The sequence below is a fragment of the Malania oleifera genome, chromosome 5 (assembly GCF_029873635.1).
Source record: "Malania oleifera isolate guangnan ecotype guangnan chromosome 5, ASM2987363v1, whole genome shotgun sequence".
Taxonomy (NCBI): domain Eukaryota; kingdom Viridiplantae; phylum Streptophyta; class Magnoliopsida; order Santalales; family Ximeniaceae; genus Malania; species Malania oleifera.
In genome coordinates this window covers 69,819,879-69,846,735 of record NC_080421.1, presented here as the reverse complement: position 1 = coordinate 69,846,735, position 26,857 = coordinate 69,819,879, and the positions used below count along the sequence as shown (strand labels likewise).

The 26,857-nt window shown below is 36.1% G+C and overlaps 1 protein-coding gene and 1 non-coding gene across 3 annotated transcripts in view; one reads left to right on the top strand and one right to left on the bottom strand.

Moving 5' to 3' along the window:
- The window catches only part of LOC131155610 (uncharacterized), a 42,851-nt gene extending 36,343 nt beyond the window's left edge, over positions 1-6,508 (bottom strand). Inside the window, exons 1-2 of one of the 2 annotated variants that reach the window (XM_058108857.1) lie at positions 6,224-6,508; positions 5,411-6,095 (exon numbers count right to left, since the gene is read on the bottom strand). In XM_058108857.1, coding sequence (XP_057964840.1) covers positions 5,411-6,095; positions 6,224-6,392 — 854 coding nt within the window. In that variant the 5' untranslated portion in view covers positions 6,393-6,508. The remainder of the gene's footprint in view (positions 1-5,410; positions 6,096-6,223) is intronic. The other variant, XM_058108858.1, reaches the window with a different exon arrangement.
- On the top strand, positions 6,506-6,578 carry TRNAK-UUU (transfer RNA lysine (anticodon UUU)). The gene has a single exon. It is a non-coding gene; the product is annotated as a tRNA-Lys (tRNA).
- Positions 6,579-26,857: the final 20,279 nt, after the last annotated feature.

Here is a 26,857-nt window from a genome sequence, read left to right as displayed (position 1 = left end):
TATTGCTATTTTCTCCTATTACATTCTTCTCAACTGCTACTTAGCTTATTGGTTCCCGCTCCTTTTCTCAACATTTTTTTTCATAAACAAATAAGTTTTATTAGACAGGGCAGAATGTACAAGAGGAAAAAAAACAAAAAAGAATTGTGATCTAATCATCTCTTTTTCCCAACATACTCATTTACCATTTCAAAGTAACTCAACTGTTGCAATCATCTTCAGTGGGACCAAACCAACATTCATTTAGTAGGCTTTGAGACTTCGTGAAAGGTACGAGTTCCAACTTTGAGAATTGTGTGATGCTCAATTTACTTGGTAGTACATAAGTTTACCTATTATGCCCCTTTACATTCCTCTATTGCCAAATTTAAAAAATAAAAAAATAATGGAAAAAAATTCATTGTCGTGCTAGCCCAAATCACATCAAACCTCTGCATGTACTCAAACATAACAACAACAAACCAAGCCTTAATTCCCACTAGGTGGGATTGACTACATGAATCCTTTTCTGCCAATTTACACAATCATGGGCAATCTCCTCCGATAAATTCAAGGCCATGTACTCAAACATAGGCACTCATTTATTTTGCATACTCACTGTAAGCATCAGTAATGGAAAAATTGTCAATATTTGGTCTGTCTTGAATCTATTATCTCCACACCTAGCCTACTTGTATATATTCCTTTTATCATGACCATCATAAACTTAAAAGAAGCTCATGCTACCATGGAAAAAGAAATTGAGGCAATTAAAACTAACCATTCCCATCTTCAAGAAATGGTTACCCAAAAACCAACAACTTGCTTAGCTCCAGACCATCACAGAACTCAGCAAAAAAGAGAGGCTAATTTCTGTGCTGAACACTAACTTACCTTGCATGGAAAGCGCCTATGGAAGCAATATATTGAGGAAGCTACATAGAACACTAGGATACAAAAATCTTTTGGGTCAGCCCAGGCTACTCACCACTCTAGTTCAGTCCCTATGACTGCTTGGTTGAGTCCATCTCTAACCCAATTCCTCCACAAATTAGACACATGTAGGAACCTGCACAAGACCACCTTCATCGCCAAGCCATGGAACATACACAACCCTCAGTTGGTCCTTCGCCAAGGGTCACTACACTTAGAACCTCTCCTACGTATATGGTAGTAGAGTCCATTGGCGAGGAGCCTCCTAATTCTTTCACTAAAACTGTTAATGGACTAGATACTTGATAGTACTACTAGATCTTAACTAATGGCTTATGCAGAGGCACGAGTATAATGATGACATTGCAAAGAAGGTTAAAAAAGTTGGTGTACCTCACTATGATGGATGGTTAGACCCCACCACATTCTTAGATTGGCCACAAGAGTTAGAGAACTACTTTTGAGTGGTATGATATGACCAATGCATTCTGCATCCATTTCACCAAGATATAGCTAATTGGCTCTACTAAGCTATATTGGCAAACAATTCAACGTGACTTAGAGTGCACACGTTTGCCACCTATAGTTTAATGGGATGAGATGATGAGTTGACTACAATAAAAATATGGCCCTACTGTTGTAGAATCCAGTTGCTAGACCAAAGATTATAAATTTAGGCAACCTAGCATATGTGTCACTGATTATACTCGTTTTGGGGACTTCATGTTGCATTGTGACATCTTTTATGACTATAAGAACAAAACGTCTAAGTTTGTCACTGGACTAAGGAATGACTTGAAGAGAGAGATTCCTTTAAACTTCCTAGATTCTTTTTAGGAGGCCTATCACAAGGCTTTAGAGTTAGAAAGATATCATAGGACTTCTTCACAACAGAACATCACTCCCAAGGTTGGAATCACTAGTAGGTGATATTTGATGGGGTTGTAAAGCCACAGGATCCACTTGCTCCCATAGGCCAAAAGAACTCTAACCTAATCCTGTAGCTCCACTAGCTAGTCAAAGTTTCAACCAATAGCCTTCCACTTTTGAGGATAGACAGCAAACACTTGTCAATCCCGTCTAATGAGTGTCATCGTTGTTGTGCTAAGGGACACATAGCAACCCATTTTGAAATTAGATCAATAAAATCAAGTATAGGTTTCCATTCCTAGGTTGGACGAAATGTTAAACCAGTTAGCAGGTTCTAAAGTCTATTTGATCTTGGATCTACAGGCTTCCAGAGGATATGTTAGATCATTGAGTGGGTTCTACGATTCATTCAAAATTGGATCTACATAGCGGCTAACACCAAATTAGATTACGACCAAGGGATAAGCGGAAAACTACTTTCAAGACTCAAGATGGTTGTTATAAGTGGTTTGTCATGTTTTTTGGTTGTCTAAGACATGAGAGTCAACTAATACATCCCTTTCTAGGTCAGTTCCTTGTCGTATATTTTGATCCCATCTTGTTGTACAATCAATCTAGGGAAGAACATTTGTATCATCTTAGTGCATTCTTCATCACTCTTCCATCAACTAGATGTATGTTAAACTTAAGAAATATTCCTTCCTTCAAACTCATATCATTTTTGTCAAGTATGTCATGTCAATGATAGGCATTTCTAAATGGTGAAAGCTATATAGCCCATATCCATTTCTATTGTGCATAGTTTTCATAGGCTAGCCACTTTTTTTTACACATAGTTCGATAGGAAATTCAGCACCGTCATGGCTCCCATCACTAATTGTTAAAAGAACGGAGAATACTATAGATCCATGACTGCTACTAGAGTTTTCAAGGAGATAAAACCCAAGATGTCGCTTAAGATGTCTAAGGCGCTTGTTTTATCACATCAAGACTTCTCTAAAGTCTTCAAGGTTGCATGTGATGCCTCGAGAAGAGGTATTGACCAAGTGTTAATTCAAGAAGGTCCCCCTTTGGCCTAATATAGTGAGAAATTCAATGATGCAAAGTACCAAATATGGTAAAGAGTTCTATGTTATGGTACAGGGGCTTAGGCATCGAAGGAACTATCTAGAACTCCAATAGTTTGCCATATATTCTAATCACCTAGCACTTAAGCATCCACATGACAAAAGAATGTTAGTGCTAGCCATGCCAAAAATGGGTTGAATTTTTCCAAGAATACTCTTTTGTTCTTAGGTGGTGTGCACATATTGAGAAAGCTCACTAACACTCTTAGGTAAGTCGTAGCACTTTCACACACTATGAGTGTTCACATAATGGGCTTTGAGCATATAAAGGATAAGCGCACTTCTCGTCCCGACTTCAGTGCCATATTTTCAAAGAGGTTCAAAAAGATAATTGTTATGCTTATATTGATTTGTGGGGCCATCCTTCCTAGCGAGACTTTGTGGTTTGGGAGTTGCCTGCTAGCGGTCTCACTAGCCATTATGGAAGGGAAAAGACCACTCTTCTAGTTGAAGATAAATTATATTAGCCCTTCTTAAAGAAATATGTTGCTAGGATTATATCCCCATATCACACTTGCCAATTAGCCAAGGCTAGGAAGCAAAAAAAAAAACGGCCTATATACTCCTCTTCCACTTCCTCATGCACCTCGTAAGGATCTTAATATGGATTTTATTCTAGCGTTGCCTAACACTGTTAGGGGTCATGATTCCATTATTGTGGTGGCTGAAAGGTATTCAAAAATGGCCCATTTCATTCTATAAAGTAAAACCAATGACACGTTACACATAGACAAGCTCTTCTTTTGTAAAATTATTAAGCTCCGTGCGTTGCCAACATTAATACTTTTAATAGAAATTTGTTAGCTTTTTATGGAAGACCTAATGAAAATTGTTGGGCACCAACCTAAATTTCATGCTTAGATGGTTAATCATAGTTTAATGACTTATTTAGCCACAAGGTAGGGGATAAGCCTAGAACCTTAGACATACTGTTACTTACTGCAAAATTTGAATATAATAATAATTTTGGAAAGAGCCCTTTTGAAATTGTCCACGGTTATTCTCCTTGCCACTTGATACCTACTTTCCCATCTGTGCCAACTAAAGCCTTCCCAAAATATCCATGACCTTTATGATGATGTTAGATAAAAGAATGTCGTAAAACCTGCACAATATATGCTAGTTGATGCTCATTGTAGGCATGTTGAATTAAATGAGGGTGAGTCTTGATGGCATGTATTTGTCATGAACATTACCCCAAGCATTCTTTAAAAATTATGCACATGCTTTTGGTTCTTTTAACATTCTTCGTTCTTTAGTCCCCAATGCTTTTGTACTTGAACTACCATTGTATGAGCATTGGTCCTATTTTTAATGTTGAGGACTTACACCTTATAGAGACACCTTTGACTTTGAGCCTCTTGTTGTGCATGCAAATATTTCCATTCAAGTGCTTCCATCTCTTTCACCCCGGTTGTACATGTTCCAAGCATCCCAAAAAAAGAGCATGTTTCATCTACATAGAGAGGGTATAAATGATACCACGTAAGGTGCACCAATCACCATACTTCCAACTCTACATGGGTTACCAAGGACAAGTTGCATTGCCTAGATTCAAACCTATTGCCGCAGTACATCCATCTTTCAGCAAGTTCTTCTCATCATGGAGTAATTGATGGGAATTAGACTCAACAAGAACTTTTTGTCTACCATAGGTACAGATATAATATACGACCTATATGAATATCTAGGGTTTTATGATTAATTAAAGATTTAAAGATTCAAATATTTGATAGCTCTACGTTGGCCTAATTTTTAGGAATTTAATATTACATTCCATTAAGTAGGAATCGATATAAAATTCCTCGAGATTGTTTACTCAAGTATTAGGAGGAAGTCTATAAAAAGGTGTGTAACCACGAAGGTCACATAGGAAAATTGAGCACTCAGCCCTAATTGAATTTCATCTTCATTTTTTAAATTTTCCTAGTTTCCTTTGATTCTTTTTATCATTTTATCTTATTTCCTGCATATATTGGTCCTGCATCAAACAGTCGGTAAATTTGGATCAAGAACTATGAAAACTAATGCATAGTCAAGTGGCATCCAATGCGAGCTTAACTACTTTTTCATGCATTTTATTTTGCCTATTTGTATGAGAACATAAGTCATGCTTCACTCCATTGGGAATACAATCAAACTGATGTCCATCATAGACATTTTTTCAACAGTTAGCTTTTCTAAAACATGACTCATCCTTTTAAATTAATGTACCTTCCATTTGATTGCAAGAACATGAGTAAAGTGAAGCAAGTCAATATTAGTTTTTGTTTCCAAAATGATAACAAATTTGACTTCAAAAATAGTGATTGCATTACACTCAGTTGAGTGGAGATAACTGTTTGATAGTGTCCCAAATAATGAGAAATCAAAAGACAGGCAAGCATTCATATTCTAAATGAATTTTAAAATAATATGATAGATAAAAAAGAGTGTTATAATATTTATATCTAATTACAGTCTTGAAATATAAATGTGTAGAAGGTGACGAAATTTGATACCAATCATAAGTCCAGTCATTTGGGTCAGCATTGAGCAGATTGAAAGACAGAACAACTCTCCCATCAGCACCCACGGGCATAAACTCTCCATGCATCACCTCTTCCTCTCTGCCACCATACACAAAGACCTTCACAAAAGTCTCCGCCACCCTTGACACCATTGCCACCGGCTCCAAAACACTCCCAACAATCCACCCATGCCTATGCTTCCCCACCACAGCCCTAATCTCCTGCTCACCCTTATTCACCACCACCACACTGTACACCCTCCCAGCACAGCTTCCCAACGCATCGTTCAACAATTCATCCACACGCTCATCGTCATTTTCATCAAAATCGACGGCACTAATAGCACCACATCGCCACGGACACGATTTCCCACCGATCTGGCGCCGCACACAATCAAACCCAGAATCAACAGTCACTGAGAGAGTAAAATTCTCACGACAAGATCCACAAGGAGGGTTTCTAAGAGTTAATTTTGTCATTTCATCTCTGATTGCGGACCCTAGCTTGTCCGCAACGAGATTATCCGAGCGCTCGTTGTCGAAACCCAAGAACACTGCTTGGAAGTGGCAAGGGAACAGAATAGGCTTGGATTCGATTTGCTTCGACAGCGAATCTATGTCGTGGAAGGGGAGAGGCGAGCGATAGATCTCTATAGACTTGAGCAGAAATGGAGAACCTGCAGAGAACGAAAGCATGAACCCGGAGAGTTAAATAGAGAAAACTCAACGGGAAAGAGAGAGAGAGAGAGAGAGAGAGAGAGAGAGAGAGAGAGAGAGAGAAAGAGAAAGAGAGAGAGAGAAAGACCTAACAGGAAGGAGAAAGCGACGGAGAGAGTGAGGACGAGGCGCTTGAGACCAGGTTTGGTGGTACGGTAGATGTCGGGATCATCTACTTCTGATGGGTTGGAGATTTGCGCCGTTTGTGGGTTTGTCTCCGCCATTGTTGAAGCAGTGTGAGCTTCCGCTTCGTCCATGGCAACTGTTTTGTGGGAAATTTTAGCATATTTAGAAAAAGTTGGCAGTGTCAGCTGGGAATTTTTTAGATTTTAGAAAGAGTTTATTCTTAACATGAGTTGCAACATGCTTCGCCGTCTTAGCTCAGCCGGTAGAGCGCATGGCTTTTAACCATGTGGTCGTGGGTTCGATTCCCACAGACGGCGGGCACCATTTTGAAGATTAACGTCTTACAGCTTTTTGTACAATTTCAATTTATGTTAATTTTGACATATCATTATTTGATATTTAATTGTTGAATTTCAGTTTTTATTAAATTAAAATATATTATATTTTTTTCCCTTTGATCAGATTTTCAAATTTGAACCGAGCACTTCAATGAGAGTCGGCACTATACTATTAAATATTTGAATTTGTTATATTGCTATCTACAGTCCTATCAAATTATTATAATTTCAATTTAAAATTCAAAACTTATACCATGTTTTCTCATTGTACATGCGTTCCACTTGATATATGAGTCACATATTATAACAAATTTTCATTTTAATTCTAACTTTTCTGACCTATCTATCATCAATTTCAAATTTTATATTTTTTAAGAATTCTTTTATCATATCATTAGTGGCTTCTTGTAAGTATTTCTCTATTATTTTCACTTTTACTTTTGAATGATAACATATCAGATTGACAAGCATACTATACTTGATCATGGGTTAGATTCCCTCAAGAGTGTCGTTTACACATCTTTTCAAATTATTTGTTTTAAAAATTATTTCACCCCCATGTTTGGAGAGGCTTTTATATTTGGAGTTGTATTGGATTTAAATAAAATATAATATAAAATTGTATTGAAATTTATCCAAATTCACCCAAATCCAAATCCAATATTCGAAATTCATGCTCCCAAACACTACCTTATTGCATTTTTCTGAGAATTGCTTACAAGGTATAGTTTCTGCATATAGGATTTGTAATTCATCGATAACAAAAATGTCATTGTAACACAAATTCCTCTAAATTATGCATTCATTCCTTAAGTACTTCTCCATTATTTCACTTTTACTTTTAAATTATAGTGTGTCGGAGAGGTGGACGCATTACACATCCTCGGTCTAGCCAATTAGTGTATATGTATATATTGACTATCCCTGCAATTTGTAATTTTGTCTTATTATGTCAATTTAATAAATTTGTATTTGATATTTAATTATTGAATTTCAAACTTACTACATTAAAATAGATTATAATATCGTCTTCTTTGATTAGAGTATTGAATTGGATCTGAATTTGATGATGGGAGATAACACATACATCTCCAAACTTAGGTTTTTGAATATGGTATCTCCTTGTCTCTTTAAATTATTTGATAAAACTATTACGATTTCAATTTAAAATTTGTTGTGCAAATTAATATGCAACAGAAACAAACTATCTTACAACGTAGAAACCAACAGTGAAATATGCAGAAAACACAATCACACAGATTACATAAAAGTAATAAAACAATGATACAAAGAATTACGTGGTTCGGCAATGCCTACATCCACGGGAGCAAACGACAGTAATTTTCTCTATCTTTTTGTCAAAAGACATATGAATTACAACATACAACATGTATATATAACCCTCTCGGAGGTTTTCTCCCCGTAACCCAACCTATACAACTTCCTAATTTAAAATTTGAAACCAGCGCTGAGTAATCGAGTAAAACCGTCAACAGTTTCAGACATACCGTCGATAGTTTGAAACCGAGACCAAACAGTCGATCTAACACAGCATAACAATCGACTGTTTCTTTTAAAATTGACAAAACCCTTGACGGTTTCAGGCAAAACCATCGATGGTTTCAAACATACCGTCGACAGTTTGAAGCTGAGACCAAACAGTTGATCTAACACAGCATAATAATTGACTATTTCTTTTAAACTTGACAAAACCCTTGACGATTTTAGGCAAAATCGTCTACGGTTTAATCCTGCAGTCCAGCTTCTCTATTTTCAACCATATTTTCTTTCATACATGTGTTCCACTCAACATATGAGCCACATGTTACAACAATCTCCACCTTGGCGAATATACACCCTTTGAAAGAAAATCAAAAACATAACCCGCTGCTCCATGTGAGACAATAGGTTCAGACCGCCTCCATCTAGCAACTGGAGACATTAAGGAAGCCCAAGTAATGCTTGAATTTATCTGTTGTAACAGATTTAGTCAATACATTTGTTGCATTTGCACAAGTGTGAACTTTCTCAAGCACAAGTTCACCTAAAGAAACCAACTCCCGGATCTTGTGGAACCTCACATCTATGTGCTTGGTTCTTGCATGATACACTTGATTTTGGCACTCTAACTGTCACAACACAGCTAAACTCCACATTGTTGTATACCCAACTCCTTAACTAAACTTGTAAGTCACAACACTTTCTTGGCAGCTTTGGCAACTGACATATTCTCTAACTCATTTGTTTATAATGCAATCAGAAATTGTACCATGGACCTCCAATAAATAGCCCCCTCACAAGGGTGAACACATACCCTATTGTAGACCTCCTGTCATCCAGATCCCCTACATAATCTGCATCCACATATCCCACAATTGACGAATCACTTTGTTGCCTACTAAACATGATGTCATAGTGAGGAGTACGCCTTAAGTATCCAAAAATCCACTTGATGACATCCCACTGCCATCTACTCGAATTTGAAAGAAACTTACTTACCACGCTGACAAGATGTGCCAGGTCCAACCTTGTACATACCATAACATACATTAAATACCCCACTGCACTAGTATAGGGGACCTTTGACATGTCACGGATATCATCATCCATTCTTGGGCACTAAGTAGTAGATAATTTAAAATGATTCGCTAACAGTTTACTTACTAGTTTTGCTTTAGCCATTTTAAACCTCTCCAACACCTTTTTCACATAATTGCTGTTGACTTTTTTAATCTGATCCCTGTTTTGATGCTAACAAAGCACAGGTTACTTATGTGTGTATTTAGTATATGAACATGCTTATATTTTAGCACACATAAGGAAAGGGAAAATGGAAACCAGAATAGAACTTAAAAACTCACATCATTTGGCGTATTCCAAGAAGGCAGTAGAGCAAAGATGAAGAAGAAGACTTATGTTTTTAATTTGTAATGCATTTTATTTTATATTTGGTCTGTAATAATGCATGGCATGCATGATGTGAATGATAAGCTCAAATGACCATAGATTGACCGTAAGGAATCAAACAAAGGCCATAGACTGACCTTAGGACACAATACCCTTAATCTAAAATACTATAATTTATTCACAAGAGTTTTAAAAAGAATTTAGGGTCAAAATTGGGGCAAGAATGACTTCGGTCGACCAACGTCAGTTTTTTGGATTTAATTAAAAGCCTCGGTTGACCAACCTTCGCAAGGTCATTTGATCTTGGTCGAGCAAACTGAAAAGTTGACCAAAAGTCAAAGTTTCGATTGACCAAACCCTTGGCAGTATAAATGCCTCGGTCAACTGAACCGACTAGAAGTCAACATATTGCGTAGAGACCCGAAAGATTTAAATTATGAAATTAATGAAGGAAAATTCAAAAGGAACCAAAGTCAGGGTTCGTCGACGAACCACCCGGTTTCGTTGATGAACGGCCTCGTATGATTCGTGGACGAGCATCAGTGACTTGTCGACAAAAAGATACCAAGAGGGGAAATTTCATACCTTGGTTCGTTGACGAACTCATTACCTTCATCGACGAACTGCCTTATTTGGTTCGTCGACAAGGCCACATGTCTCATCGACGAAGCCACGTGGACAACTGCCAATATATAGTTGAAATCACATTTCAGTAAGGAAATCAATTCCTCTTTCACTTTCTCTCTCTACATTCGGTTCCCCTCACTTCTCTTTACGATTTCAGCTCCGATATACCCCGTTTCAACGATTAGAAGTTACCACGATGATCCTGGGGTGATTCTCTACAACTTTACCGTAGCAGAATTTTAGTTTGAGAAGTTCAGAAACCGTCCTAAAATTAGGGTAAGTGTGTTTATTTTAGGGTATATATGGTTAGTAGGTTTTTCTGAACTTAGATCTTTTGTTAGATGAAAATATACTAAAGTTTGAGTTGATTAAACTAGGGTGTTGTGATTTCAGGGTTTGGGTTTCTAAGCACCACAGGCATGGGAAGATCCCAGCAGGTGTTTTCTCAAGAACTCAAGTAATATTGATAAATAATTAGTAGTTTAGAATTTTATGGATAAAAGAGGTATGTGAGCCTGGGGAAAAGGCGAGTATAATTATAACTCTGAGTTTGAGTTGATTGAATTAGGAAATGTACATAATTTCAGGGTTTTGGAGTTTGGTACGCTGCAAGCGTAAGAATAAAGTTGGAGTCAGACCTCTCAGTCAGTTAGGTAAGGGAAATATGCTATTTTAGTAATTTTAGAAATTTTCACCAGTAAAATATATGTATTTTGGGATATGAATTCTGGATGATTTAAGATATAAAATTATGGGTTTTCAAGAAAATTCTACATATTATAATTTAACTTCATTATCAGAAATATACATATTACAGTACATGGATTTTATTCATTTAATTGTGTGACATTAGTAAATATCAGTTTAGTACAGAATTTACACAGCTTTCATAGTTTCATGATTTACAGTATATTTACAAAAATATGTTTTACAAAATTTACAGAATCATGATTTACAGTATACACACAGAAAGATGTTTTTCAGCATTTATAGAATACCATGATATACAGATTACAGAACCATAACATCCAGATATTACAGTTTATTCAGATATTACAGTTTATTCAGATTAGTTATTATAGTGTTATGGTTAATTCAATTGAAATAGAATCATGGTAAAATAGTAAGATATATATAATAGTATTATATAGTATCAGACCCTGATGGACCAGATTAGATCTCAGAGTACAGTATCGTAGCTGTAACGACCTGCCTAGTTTACCCTTTTTTTTTTCCATAATAACATTCAATATAATAATCTTGTACAACTGTATAACATAATCAACCTGGACCCGTGGGTGCCAAGGATATACCCAAAATACAACTCTAATACCTAACAACAAGAAACGTAATCACATACATATTATCCAACCAATCACAATAATAGAGTTCTATTAAACCTATTATATATACAATCATCCATCAAAAGCCAGAAGTACCCTATGGTCTCAACCCAAAAATAAACCTGACCCTAACTCAACAACTGACCCTTCAGACAGGGTAGCCCCACCGGTCTCTACAATTGCGGAGCTCTATCCGCTCCTCTACCTAGATTTCCCGAAATGTGTATATATCTGAGGTGAGACACCTCTCAACAAGGGAAATAAACTAACATGAGTATGTGGCAGCATGAGTGTTTTCGTGTTATACATAATATCAGTACATACATCATATCTGGTAAAAACTATTGATATCATACCTGAATAAAAACATGATTCCTCATAACATAATATAACGTACTAAATTACTAACATGAAAATCATCTTATATAACTATACAATACTAAAATACACCTAGGATGGATAGTTGGCTGGTGTCATGTCTTATCTTCACATGATTAGGTTGTGCAGCCTAAAGGCGAGACCTAGCAATGGCTAGCTGACCATGCTAGATCAATCATAAGTCTGTAAGTATGATGGGCCTGCCCCTACCTGGTCTCGGACTGCGAGGGGGACTACTCCACTCTACATTGAAGCCACATAGACTGTCATCTCCCACACTACTAGTCATGTGTGTAGCATCCTCAAAATTTTCACCATTTTTTTTATATAATAAATTACTCCAACACTTGCATGTAATGGGCATCCCTATGCAGCGAAAAAACATAAATTTCATAACCATGCATATATGTATATACAATACCAGAATTCAGTATTTTCAACCCTAGCTTTATAATACATTTCTCTCCCCAGTGCCCACTACACAAAAATACAAATCCTACGCAAAACTTACCCTCTAAACCAGGGTAATCGATAATACTCTCTATCCTCGAGCCTGATCTGCTCGCCCAGTTGTCTCACCTGAAAAATGGTAATGTAATGGGGTGAGTCAACGCTCAGCAAGTGGATATATGCTATTACTAGTGTGTGGCGATCGAGTCATAAAATTATAATAATAATATTTAAAAACTGCATAATTTGGCAAATCTATAAAACACATGTATAAAAGCTTAAAACATCTGTATCATCTGAGCTTTCTATCATTCATACTGCTATAACATACTATATACAATGAAAACTATAAATCTGTATACGTATATATATAACTGTATTCTTTCCCCGGGACTCTGTATGTCATGATTTGACCCCTCATGATAGGGTTGTGTGGCCCGTAGGTGGGACTTAACCTGGTCGGCCCTCCAGGTAAGTCATTATACTCTACACTACCTCAGCCCAGCCAAATTGCATCCACTCCTAAGCGTGGGACTAGCTACTACCTCGTCTAACCGGCCTCCTCTACCCAGTGTACTGGGGAGCTGCATCCTCTCCGAGCACGGTTAGACGGTACCCACACACTATCTGAGATATGTGGTTGCACTCTATCTGTATATAGCAACGGTATCGTGTTTTGTAAACTGTATCTATCTGTAATATCTCCACAGGGATCTGATATTATATAAGTACATCTATATATATATATATATATATATACTTTTGCTATTTTCATTATGTTTCCAAAATAACCATAACACTATAATTCTGTACTATAAATACTGAAAAATTTGAATAATTGTAGCATTTCGATGCTATAACTATATAATTTAGTCTTTATAACTGTGTGTTATGGTATTCAGGAAAACACAACATTCTATGAAAACTATGATATACTGAACTAAATAAAATCTATATAAATCTACATCAGATAAATATCTACTCAGGCCACACAACATTAAAACATTCATTCTATAGAAACTGCATTAAAATTGGTATATATGTATCTAAGAAAACTCTGTGAATATTCTTAAAACCCTAGCATAACATATTTCCCTTACCTTAACTTTGAAAAGCCCCTATAAAATTCTAGTTTTATACCCACGGGGTTCCTATATTAACATCCTGAAAATAAAATCCCCCAGAACAAAACATCAGTATTTTCTTACCTACAACATTTCTTATAATTGAGGGAAAAACAAATATTGAATAAAATGTCTTACCCTGAGATTGGGACGAAATCCAACTCAACTTTTCCAACAATCAGCACCGGCAGACTTGCAAAGAACTTTGCTAGGAGTGTCGTGGTAGTCTCAGATCTTCGAACCGGCCAGAAACAGGCCTGAAAACGAAGAGAGAAGTGAGAGAGTGACGTAGAGAGAGAGAGAGAGAGAGAGAGGAGCGCTGAAAATGATAAAAATCCAGGTTTTCCACTATTTATAGGGCCAAATTCATCGACGAGACACGTCACTTCGTTAATGAGACACGTCACTTCATCGATGAATCCTTCAATAATTTCATTGACTAACTTCCACCCTCGTCGACGAGTCCTTCAGAAAATCCGTCGACAAACCTTACCCTTCGTTGACGAAATTCAGAATAGCCCAAAACCTTTGCTCGGTATTTTCTTGTCGACGAAATGGGACCTCGTCGATGAGATCCTGAAGACATTCATCGACAAATCCCTGTATTCATCGACGAATCTTGGAAATCCTTGAAATTATATTCTCCAAAATGCAATATCGTTGACGAACGCTACCTCCTTCTGTTCCTGTTTCCATTTTCCTCTCTCTTAAATATCATTATTTTTCTGGTCGTTACAATGTGGTAACACTATCATAATTCTAAGCATATAACTATGATACCGTGCTTATGAAACTGTACTAAACCATGCCATCCAGATTCTGATATCATATAATAAGTTTCATATACTGAACATAATTGTTTCGTATTTCATAATAATAACTGTCATGTACATATTTCATAAATTCTGCCTGATCATACTTGATTATGGTATCTGCATCAACATGAATCTTGGCATCTGCGTCGGCATAACATAACATGAAACACAGCATCTGTACTGGCATAACATAACATGAATCACGAAATCTGCGTCGGCATAACATAATATATTGAACATAATTTTCTGTACTGTTTAAACATGTAAAATCATGATTCCTGTACTGTTTTATAATTGCCATGAAAACTATCATATCATGCTTGATCTCGGAAAAACATTCTATTTTGATATACACATTATATGGAAATTAAACTCATGCCACACAGAAATAGGGTAACCCCCTGAATGTAAAATCTGTTCCAAAATCATATTTTCTAATTAAACATGTTTAAATCATATTCCTGTTCATAACGGTATTTCCCAAACATAATTATATAATATACATACTTTCCTGAAATTTAATACTGTAAAATAGTAAATAATTTCATGGAAGATTCTGATTTAGTTTATCCACTTACCTAGTTTATTAAGAAGCCCACAAAACTCCCAATTTCCACACTTGTAGTGTTCCTAGTACAACACCCTGAAATTAACATTTTCCCCAACAAAACTTCATTATTTGCTTTCCTAACATATTTTCCTTAGAACAGAAACTCCAAATACCCAATAAAATTGAAATTAACTACCTTACCCAAATTTTGGGATGGTTCCCAAATTAGCCCAACCAACGATCCACTCCTGCAGAAATGAAGAGAAACTTCCCAGAAGTAGCATGGCAGCTTCGGATTGTCGATTCGGCGAAGAACCGGGCTAGAAAGTTAGAGAGAAGGTGAGAAGGGTGAAAATCTAGAGAGAGAGAGAGAGAGAGATTCCATATGCAAAATTTCTCGCCAAAACCCGGGTTTAGCATATTTATAAAATGCAGACTCGTCGACGAACCACGTTATCTCGTCAACGAGTGCAAGAATGAGTTTCGTCGATGAGCATTTATTCCTTGTCAACAAATTTTAGGCCCTGAAACACCCTTCTCGGTAATTCCTCGTCAACGAGACATGTGTTCCCATCGACGATCCCAACAAGTTGTTTCGTCGACGAACGCGTGAACCCTTTTAAAATTTCCTTTTTCTCCCATTTTTATTATTTAATTTCTATAATTTTTTGAGTCTCTACATTCTTCCCTTCTTATAAAAATTTCGTCCTCAAAATTTGCTATTTGGGCAATTCACCACCCCTTAAAGAAAATAAGCTATGTTAGCTTTACCGTGATCCCAAGAGGGGGAGGGAATTGGTATTTTTAAAATTTATGCCCAAGGTAAGTATCCTAACAGAAGTATATTCAGAACCTTATGGTCAATCTAGTGCAAGTAATGTAAATATGTACCAGAAATTAAATAGAACAATTTAATTAACAACACGTGCACTAGAAAGTAGTAAAGGAGAGTGACACGTAAAAATGTTATCGAGGTTCGACAAATTGTCTACGTCCCTGCCTTGGCTAACAAGTACAAGGATTACCATTATACTTGCTCACTTAAATGAGTGGAGCGGCACCTAAACAAACCAGGTCAATTAGCACAGGGCTGACCTCAACCTTTACAACCAATCCTTACCAGGTTGGATTACTGCCCCCTTAGGCCATGCCTGGAAACACTCAGTAATATCACAACAATGAAATTGGTACAGTGATTATGCTTTCACGTAAAGCAGATATGTACCCAATGATGTGCAATCACATACACTACCAAATGATATAATAAGTAAGCTCAATGTGGTTTAATATATCTACTCTCAAATATATTTGCAATCGATGTAATCAGTGCGTGAGAGTGCAAACCAATAATCTTTGTATCACAAGATGTATTCAATCTAAATGCTCAAATAAAGATATCAGTCAGACTTCATATATTTCAACCAGTAGATTTTCTCAATCATATAAAGCTTAAGTAATATATAGGTTTGGTTTGCAAAAAGAGATTCAATCTTTGTGTTAAACAGATGATATAACTCAATGAATATTGCAACAAAGATTTTCACCACATAAACAAATATCTTTTCAAATATTTTTCAAGATGAAACATACTAGACATTTGAAAGTGATTGGGAAAAGATTTTGCAACCAAAACAAAATACGAGTTTCTCAAGATGTTGCAATGAATATGCAATACTCAAAATATCAAATGAAGTCTTCTTAGGAAAGACTTATTAATAAAACCCTAAGAATACTTAAGGTTTTGCTCTCAAATAAAATAAAATCAATCAATCACGACACTTAAGAGAGCAAACTTATAGAGCAATCAACACTCAAATCAAACTTACAAAGGATTTTTGGCAATAAGGTAAGGTAAGAATGAGTGTATGGAGCTTAGAAATGAGTAGTATGAAATTTTGGAATTGAGAGAAAATTTTCTAATCAGGTTTGCTAATCTTGTTACTAATCATTCCAAATGAAGGGGTATATATAGACTTCCCCTTGATTATAACCGTTAAGGACACAAGTGGAATAATTATAAAAATTTTAATAATATTTAATTAATTTAACCCCGTTAAAAAAATGTTAACCGTGGTAAATTTTTGGGGCAACCCGAGAGCACCGGTCGACCGAGGCAAGTTCGGTTGACCAAAGTTCTTGAGGTTCGGCTGACCGAGCATTAAATGAACTGTGAGTTTGGTCGATTGGACTTGTAAGTCCAAGGGCGATTTTCCCCTTTTTGCGAGGTTTGGTTGACCGAGAAGATTTTGAACTGCCTCTGTCGGTCGACCAGACAGTTGAGTTCCCGCATGTGGGAACTCGGTCGACCAGAGCGTTATAATGTAATTTGGGCTCGGTCGACCAAACGGTCAAAATATTGACTCCTGGGGAGTTCGGTTAACCGGGTTCAAATGAACTATAAGAGTTCGGTCGATCGGGATATGGTCAACCTGTTGACCTAGCACCGGTTCAGTCGACTGGGAGCTTTTTGTGTATGGGAGTTTGGTTGACCGAAAGTGCACACTTAGTGTCTTTCGGTCCTGTTTTAGGCATTCAATTACCCTAATAAAATGACCAAACATGTGTATACATGATTGAGTGTCTTAGGATCATTTCTAGGTCCTTTTTAGTTATAAGCTTACTATTCACATCATGCAAGTGATGCATGCAATTATTACAAGCAAAGCCCTATTTTTATTACAAAACCTTTAAATAATAGTGAAATAAAATACAACATATATATATATATATATATATATATTGGGTCTTCAACTTCAATCTCTCTTTGTGCTATCATTATGATATGCCAATTAGAATACCTGCACATAACCTTAAACGTGGATTAAATATAATAGGTATTTGTCATTATCAAAACCGGGCGTGACCTATAAGGTCAACATTCTCTCCCTTTTTGATGATGATAAATACATCAAGCAAAAATATGGGTATAGCCTTAAAAGGCTCCCCTTATCAATATGCATTAAAGAAAACTTAATTTTTGACCCAATCATTTTTGCCTCTCCATCTCCCTCTTTTGGCAACAGTAAAAAGGGTCACAAGAATTAAGAACTCTAGACAATGGGTAAATATCATTTTTATACATTATAAGTTTTGGAAAGTTTTTGAAAAATTTCGGCAGAGTGTCGTTTGAAAATAGGACTTTCCAAAACAAATCCTGTATAAATAACGACCTATTTGAGTTTATAAATGCTAGCAATTTATCCATAACTACTCAAACAGTTCCAGTAAGCTCAAAGTAATAAAACATAAAGTCCATTATCATGCTGTAGATATTAGAATTATACACACATGCAATAATCAATATTCACAAAGTCTAAGACAATAAGACATATCAAAAATAATATTAGTTGCTAAGACTTGTAAAGTTTACTTGAAAGCTCCCCTTGAATTTATGCAAACAATGAAACTAAGAAGCTTCTCTACCATGCATGAGCCCTAATTCATGCCTAATTTGTATGAACCTATCTTTGGGAAGTGGTTTAGTGAAGATGTCCACCCACTGTTCATTAGTGCATACAAACTCAAGAGCGACATCTCCTTTTTGCACATGATCACGAAGAAAATGATGTCTAATTTCAATGTGTTTAGTTCGTGAATGTGAGATAGGATTTTTAGAGATGTTGATTGCACTAGTATTATCACATTTAATCGGTATTGTATCGTAGTGCAATCCAAAATCCATAAGTTGTTGTTTCATATAAAGAGTTTGAGCACAACAACTACCAACCGCAATATATTCTGCTTCGGTTGTGGATAAGGCAATTGAGTTCTGTTTCTTGGAGAACCAATAAACAAAAGATTGTCCTAAGTAGTGACAAGTACCGCTAGTACTTTTTCTATCAACTTTACTACCGACAAAGTCAGCATCATTATAACTCACAATCTTAAAGGTAGTATGCTTAGGGTACCATAAGCCTAACTCTATAGTTCCAACTAGATACTTAAGGATTCGTTTAACCGCTTTTAGATGGGATTCCTCAGGAGCAGCCTGAAACCTAGCACACACACACACTAAACATAATATCAGACCTACTAGTAGTGAGATATAGGAGACTCCCAATCATGCCATGATACATTTCATGTCAATAGGGATTCCTTGCTCATCTTTATCAAGCTTAATGAAGAGTTCATAGGTATACCAAGAATTTTACAATCTTCCATATTAAATTTCTTTAGCAAGTCCTTGATATATTTAGATTGGCATATGAAAGTTTTACATTTAGCTTGCTTAATTTGTAGCCCTAAAAAGAAATTAAGTTCACCCATCATGCTCCTTTCAAATTCACTTTGCATGCATTTGGCAAACTCATTACACAACTCATCATTAGTTGCTCCAAAAATGATATCGTCCACATAAATTTGAATAACGAGCATATCATCATTTTTGGATTTGATGAAGAGTGTAGTGTCAATCTTGCCGCAGGTAAACCCATTTTCTGGTAGAAAACCACTAAGCCTCTTATAGCAAGCTCTAGGAGCTTGTTTCAATCCATACAAGGCCTTAGAAAACTAGTAAATATGATCTGAATTTTTATGATTTTCAAAATCGGGTGGTTGTTCTACATATACTTCTTCATTAATATAGCCATTTAGAAAGGCTCTTTAACATCCATTTGAAACAATTTAAAATTTTTAAAAGCGGTATAAGCAAGTAGCATACGAATGACTTCTAACCTAGCAACAGGAGCATATGTTTCATCAAAGTCAATCCCCTTCTGCTGACTATACCTTGGGCAACTAGTCTAGCCTTATTCCTAGTTACTACCCCATTCTCATCTTCCTTATTTCTATATACCCATTTAGTTCCAATAATGGTATGATCACTAGGCCTAGGAACTAGGGTCCACACTCTACTTCTTTCAAATTGATTAAGTTCTTCTTGCATGGACATAACCCAAGACTCATCTTCTTTGACTTCTTTAACATTTTTAGGTTCTTCTTGAGACAAGAAAGCAGAATGACTCACTAGGTTTTTCAAGGAGGATCTTGTTGCTACACCACGAGATGATTCACCTATGATTTGATCTATAGGATGGTTTCTAATTAATTTCCAATCTCTAGGCAACTCCTGAATTTCATTTTCATTATCTTCAGATGATTTATCATTTACTTCTGAATTTTCACTTGCATTGTTTTTAATGGATAATTTATCTAAGCATTTTCTAATATCAATATCATCTTCATCATCTTTCTTAGAAAATGGATTAGATTCATCAAACACAACATGAATAAATTCAATGGCAGTCAATGTTCTTTTATTGAAGACCCTATATGCTTTACTATTAAGTGCATAACCTAGGAAAATACCTTCATCAAATTTAGAGTCAAATTTCCCTAAGTGTTCATTATCCCTAAACACAAAGTATTTACAACCAAATACATAAAAATAGGAAATATTAGGTTTATGGTTGTTCCACAATTCATAAGGGGTTTTATTAATTGATGGTCTAATCAACACCCTATTCATGACATAACAAGCACTATTTATGGCCTCGGCCCAAAAATATTTAGGTAAGTTATGTTCATTCAGCATAGTTCTACCTATTTCTTGTAGTGACCTATTCTTTCTTTCTACCACACTGTTTTGTTGAGGTGTCCTAGGTGTAGAGAAGTTATGTGCTATGCCCTCTAAGTCACAATAATTTTCTATGCCCTCATTCTTAAATTCCATGCCTCTATCACTTCTTATATGAGTTATCTTATATCCCTTTTCATTTTGAATTCTCCTACAAAGCTTGGTAAACTGTTCACATGATTCATTTTTATGTGCAAGAAATAACATCCATGTGAACCTAGAAAAGTCATTTACAATTACAAAAGCATATGATTTACCACCAAGACTTTGCAAGGAATTAGGACCAAACAAATCCAAATGAAGCATCTCAAGTGGTCTAGTGGTAGATATGAATTTCTTTTTCTTAAAACTAGATTTTATTTGCTTACCCATTTGACATGCATCACAAATTTTATCTTTTACAAATGACATTTTAGGCAAGCCTTTTACTAATTCTTTTCTAACGAGTTTAGACAACTAGTCCATGCTAGCGTGTCGTAAGTGCCTATGCTATAACCAACTAGCTTCATTTACAATAGAAAAGCAAGTTACTTGTTGTGAAACTAAGTTATCAAGAGAAGTAGTATAAACATTTTCATGGCGATCGGGAGTAAAAAAGACTTTGTGATCTGATTTATTTTCCACTTTGCATTTATCATTTTCAAAAGATACCTTATATCCTTTATCACACAATTGACTTATCCTTAGTAAATTATGTTTCAGCCCATCGACCAATAAAACATTATCAATAGTAAGAGAAGAATCCTTACCAACCTTACGTACCTCGATGATGCGTCCTTTTGCATTGTTGCCAAATGTCACATATCCTTTATCCTTGGGAATGATTGATGCAAATTTTCCCTTGTCGCCGGTCATGTGTCGTGAGCATTCGCTATCTAGGTACCCCTTGTGCTTGGAAGAGGATGATCTTAGGCACACCTGCAAGATAAACTAAGTAACTGATGCTGGTCTCCAAATTTTGTTGGGTCCACGGGGGTTAGTAGCTGGATCACCCTTAACTACCTATACTTTCTTAATTTTAGCATGCTTATTCCTAAGTGGACAATCAAATTGAATATGGCCAATTTGTTTGCATTTAAAACATTTTATTCTACACTTAAGATCTTTAGGAGGGACATGAGATTTTGACTCACGTGTGAAATGTCCTAAGTAAAGATTAGGTCATCTAATATTTTAAACACTATTAAAACCTAGATCCTCTTTACTTAAGGAATTCCTTTGGGCACCAAGTAGTTTTTCAAAATTGCGTTTGCCCTCGGTGAATTTAAAAATGATTTTAAAGCTATCCTCCAATTTCCTCTCAAGTTCAACAATAGTCACATCTTTTTTTTTTTTTTTTTCAAAATAGAAGCATGAGAGGTTTTTGCAATACCAAACAATTTTGACCAATTTTCAAATTTCTTTTTCAAATCATCATTTTTTTTAGTCGTCTTGCTTAACAATTTAGACACACGAATATACTCAAATTGTAATTCTATAAACGTAGGCATGCAATCAAAATCACAATCATTAGATGAATAATATGAAGATAATGAACAAGAAGATGATACCTCATCACCGTGTGCCATCAAGCACAAATTAGCGACCTCTAAGTTGTTGTGGTCTGATTTTGAGTCACTGCTACTTAACTTGTCCCATGAGGTGCTTGCCTTCATGGCTTTCTTCTTTTTCTTAACCTCTTTTTTCAGTAGTGGGCAGTCAGGCTTGATATGCCCAACTTTGTTGCAATTGTAACATGTGGGAGCATTTGACTTTTCTTTTATTTTGCTAGATTCTCTCTTCTTAGATGTAGACTCCTTATATTTTTTGTATAGCTTTCTATTCTTCATGAAGAATCTGCTAAATTTTCTAGTAAGCATAGCCATATCATCATCGGTGTCAAATTTGCTGCATTGATTAGATGTGTTAGTGGAGGTTTTCAATGCAGTCACTTTCTTTGCCCTATTCTGTTCATTTACTCTTTCATTTATAGCTAATTCATAGGTGATCAGGGAACCTATCAATTCATCTAGAGTCATGGCCTTAAGGTCTCTACCCTTAGCAATGGTCGTAGCCTTGGCTTCCCAAATAGGAGGCAAGCCTCTAAGGGTCTTCCCAATCATCTCATATGTGAGATAGGTCTTTCCTAATGCATGCAGTGAGTTTATGATGTGTGTGAATCTAGTGTTCATGCTATGAATGGACTCACCTACATTCATCCTAAAGGCCTTATACTCACTAGTCAACATATCTATCCTATTATCTTTCACATCTCTAGTACCCTCATATGTGACCTCTAACTTATCCCAGATTTCTTTTACAGTAGAGCATATCATAATTCTGTTAAATTCATTTACATCAAGACTATAGTATAAAATATTCATAGTGGTGACATTTAAACAAACAGGTTTCATGTCATCATCATCATATTCATCCTCAGTTTTAGGAACTCTACTTGTACCCTCTGTTTTCATAGGAACATAATTTCCCTTAGAGACAATCCTCGACACCTTATACTCAGTATTTTGAAGGTAGATGCACATCCTCTATTTCCAGAAGGTATAATTAACACCACTGAAAACTAGAGGTCATGTGGAAGATAGTCCCTCAGGGAAAGAAGTCACGGAACTATGAGCCATAAGAGATCTTTTGCAAAATAACTACTAGTCTATGCTACATGGCTCTGATACCAATTATTAGCTTTACCATGATCCCAAGAGGCGGGGTGAATTGGTATTTTTAAAATTTATGCCCTAGGTAAGTATCCTGACAGCAGTATATTCACAACCCTATGATCAATCTAGTACAAGTAATGTAAATATGTACCAAAAACTAAACAGAGAAATTTAATTAACAACACATGCACTAGAAAGCAGTAAAGGAGAGTGACATGCAGAAATGTCATCGAGGTTTCGACAAATTGCCTACATTCCCGCCTTGGCTAATAAGCACAAGGATTACTGCTATACTTGCTCACTTAAACGAGTGGAGCGGCACCTAAACAAATTAGGTCAATTAGCACAGGGCTAACCTCATCCTTTACAACCAATCCTTACCGGACTGGATTACCGCCCCCTCAGGCCACGCCTAAAAACACTGAGTAATATCAAAACAATGAAATTGGTACAGTCATTATGCTTTCACGTAAAGCAGATATGTACCCAATGATGTGCAATCACATACACTACCAAATGATATAATAAGTAAGCTCAATGTGGTTTAATATATCTACTCTCAAATATATTTGCAATCGATGTAATCAGTGCATGAGAGTGCAAACCAATATAATCTTTGTCTCACAAGATGTATTCAATCTAAATGCTCAAACAAAGATATCAGTTAGACTTCATATATTTCAACTAGCAGATTTTCTCAATCATATAAAGCTCAAGTAATGTATAGGTTTGGTTTGCAAAAAGAGATTCAATCTTTGTGTTCAACAGATGATATAACTCAATGAATATTGCAACAAAGATTTTTCCCACATAAACAAATATCTCTTCAAATATTTTTCAAGGTGAAACTCACTAGATATTTGAAAGTGATTTGGAAAAGATTTTGCAACCAAAATAATATACGAGCTTCTCAAGATGTTGCAATGAATATGCAATACTTAGAAGATCTAACGAAGTCTTATTGGGAAAGACTTATTAATGAAGTCCCCTAAGAATACTTAAGGTTTTGCTCTCAAATAAAATCGAATCAATCAAACACAACACTTAGGAGAGCAAACCTATAGAGTAATCAAAACTCAAATTAAACTTATAAAGGATTTTTGGCAATAAGGCAAGGTAAGAATGAGTGTATGGAGCTTAGAAATGAGTAGTATGAATTTTGGAATTGAGAGAGAATTTTCTAATCAGGTTTGCTAGTCTTGTTACTAAACATTCCAAATGAAGGGGTATATATAGACTTTCCCTTAATTATAACCGTTAAGGACACAAGTGGAATAATTATAAAAGTTTTAATAATATTTAATTAATTTAACCTTGTTAAAAAAATGCTAACCACGGTAAATTTTTGGGGCAACCCGAGAGCACCGGTCGACTGAGGCAAGTTTGGTTGACCAAAGTTCTTGAGGTTCAGTCGACTGGGCATTAAATGAACTATGAGTTCGGTCGATCGAACTTGTAAGTCCAAGGGCGATCTTCCCCTTTTTGCGAGGTTCGGTCAACCGGGAAGATTTTGAACTGCCTCGGTCGGTCGACCAGATAGTTGAGTTCCCGCACGTGGGAACTCGGTCGACCAGAGCGTTATAATTTAATTTGGGCTCAGTCGACTAGATGGTCCAAATATTGACTCCTGGGGAGTTCGGTCGACCAGGCTCTGGTTAACTTGTTGACCTTGTAACGACCTCCTTATATATCTATTATATATATACTATTCTGATACCCCCTGCTATGGAACTCGAGCCTCGGAAGGCACCGGGGTGAATCTGAATATAAAATCATACCTATGCAGCGAAAACGTAATCCATACATCCATACACATTATACAATACCAGAAATCTGTATTTCTATACCATAACTATATAATACATCTCTCTCCAAAATACCTATCTCAAAATACAAAACCCTACACAAACTTACCCTCTAAACCAGGGTAATCAATATACTCTCTATCCGCAAGCCTGATCTGCTTGCCCAGCTGGCTCACTTGAAAAATGTTGAAGTCATAGGGTGAGTCGACTCTCAGTAAGTGGAAATATGCTATTACTAGTGTGTGGCGACCAAGTCATAAAACTATAATAATAATATTTAAACTGCATGATCTGGAAAATCTATAAAAACACATGTATAAAAGCTTAAAACATTTGTATCATCTGAGCTTTCTAACATTCATAGTGCTACATCATACTATATACGATAAAAGTTGTAAAACTGTATACATATACATAGCTGTGTTCTTTCCCTAGGACTCTATATGTCATGATTTGACCCCTTATGACAGGGTTGTGCGGCCCGTAGGTGGGACTTAACCTGGTTGGCCCTCCAGGTAAGTCACTATACTCTACACTACCTCAGCCCGGCCAAACTACATACTCTCCTAGGCGCGAGACTGGCTACCTCAGCTCGGCCAAACTGCATACTCTCCTAGGTGCGGGACTGGCTACTACCTCATCAAATCGGCCCCCTCCACCTAGTGAACTGGGGAGCTGCTTACTCTCCAAGCATAGTCGACGATACCCACATACTATTTGAGATATGTGGTTGCACTCTATCTATATCTAGCAACGTACCGTGCTCTATAATTTACATCAATACTGTATCTGTCTGAAATCTTTCCAAAGGGATCTGATACTATATATATACATACTATACTGCTTATACTGTTTTCATTATATTTCCAAAATAACCATAATACTATATTACTGTACCATTAATACTGTAATATCTGTAGCATCTTGATGTTATAATTGTGTAATTTGTCTGTACTTTCTTTCTATATAATATGTCTGTATTTTCTTTCTATATAATCTGTCTGTACATCCTTTCTATGTAATCTAAGTGTTTTTGCATTTAGGAAAACATAACTTTCTATATACACTATATATACTGTTCTGAATAAATATTTGTATATGGATATATATATATATATATATATAATTGTGTATGTAATCATCTGAAATAAATCGTATATGTATACATATTCTGTCTGTATAAAATCTGCAAACATCTATCTATAACTATATAACTTGAAATACCGAAAAATAATATAAAACTCCATTTCAATACCATGTACTCAGGCCACACATACTTTAAAATTCACATTCTATATAAAAATTGGTATACATGCATATATATATATATATATATATATATATATATATATATTTCCTGATAACATAAATAACTCTCCTAGCATAGCATATTTCCCTTACCTTATCTCTGAAAAGCCTTTACTATACTTTAGCCCAATACCCGCATGGCTCTCCACTCAACACCCTGAAAACCACATCCTCAAGAGCAAAACATCAGTATTTTTTCGTGCATTGTATTTCCTATAATTGAGCGAAAGACAAATACTGAATAAAATGCCTTACCTTGAGATTGGGATGAAATCGAAATAAACTTTTCCAACGATCAGTTTCGGCAGATTTGCAGGGAACTTCGCCAGGAGCATCGTGGTAGCCTCAGATCTTCGATCCGACAAGAAATGGGCCCGGAATCGAAGAGAGAAGGGGAGGGATTCATAGGAGAGAGAGAGAGAGAGAGAGAGAGAGAGAGAGAGAGAGAGAGAGAGAGAGAGAGAGAGAGAGAAAGAGGAGAGTTCTGCGTTGAAAATTGTCAAAAATCTTGGTTTTACACTATTTATAAGATCGGATTTGTTGATGAGACACATCACCTCGTCGACGAGTTCTTCAATAATTTCTTCGACAAATTTCCTCCCTCGTCGACTAATTTCAATCTATCCCAAAAACCCTTCTCTGTATTTTCTCATTGACGAGGTGTAGCTTAGTTGACAAGTTCCCTTATGCACTCATCGACGAACTCCTTGTGTTCGTTGACG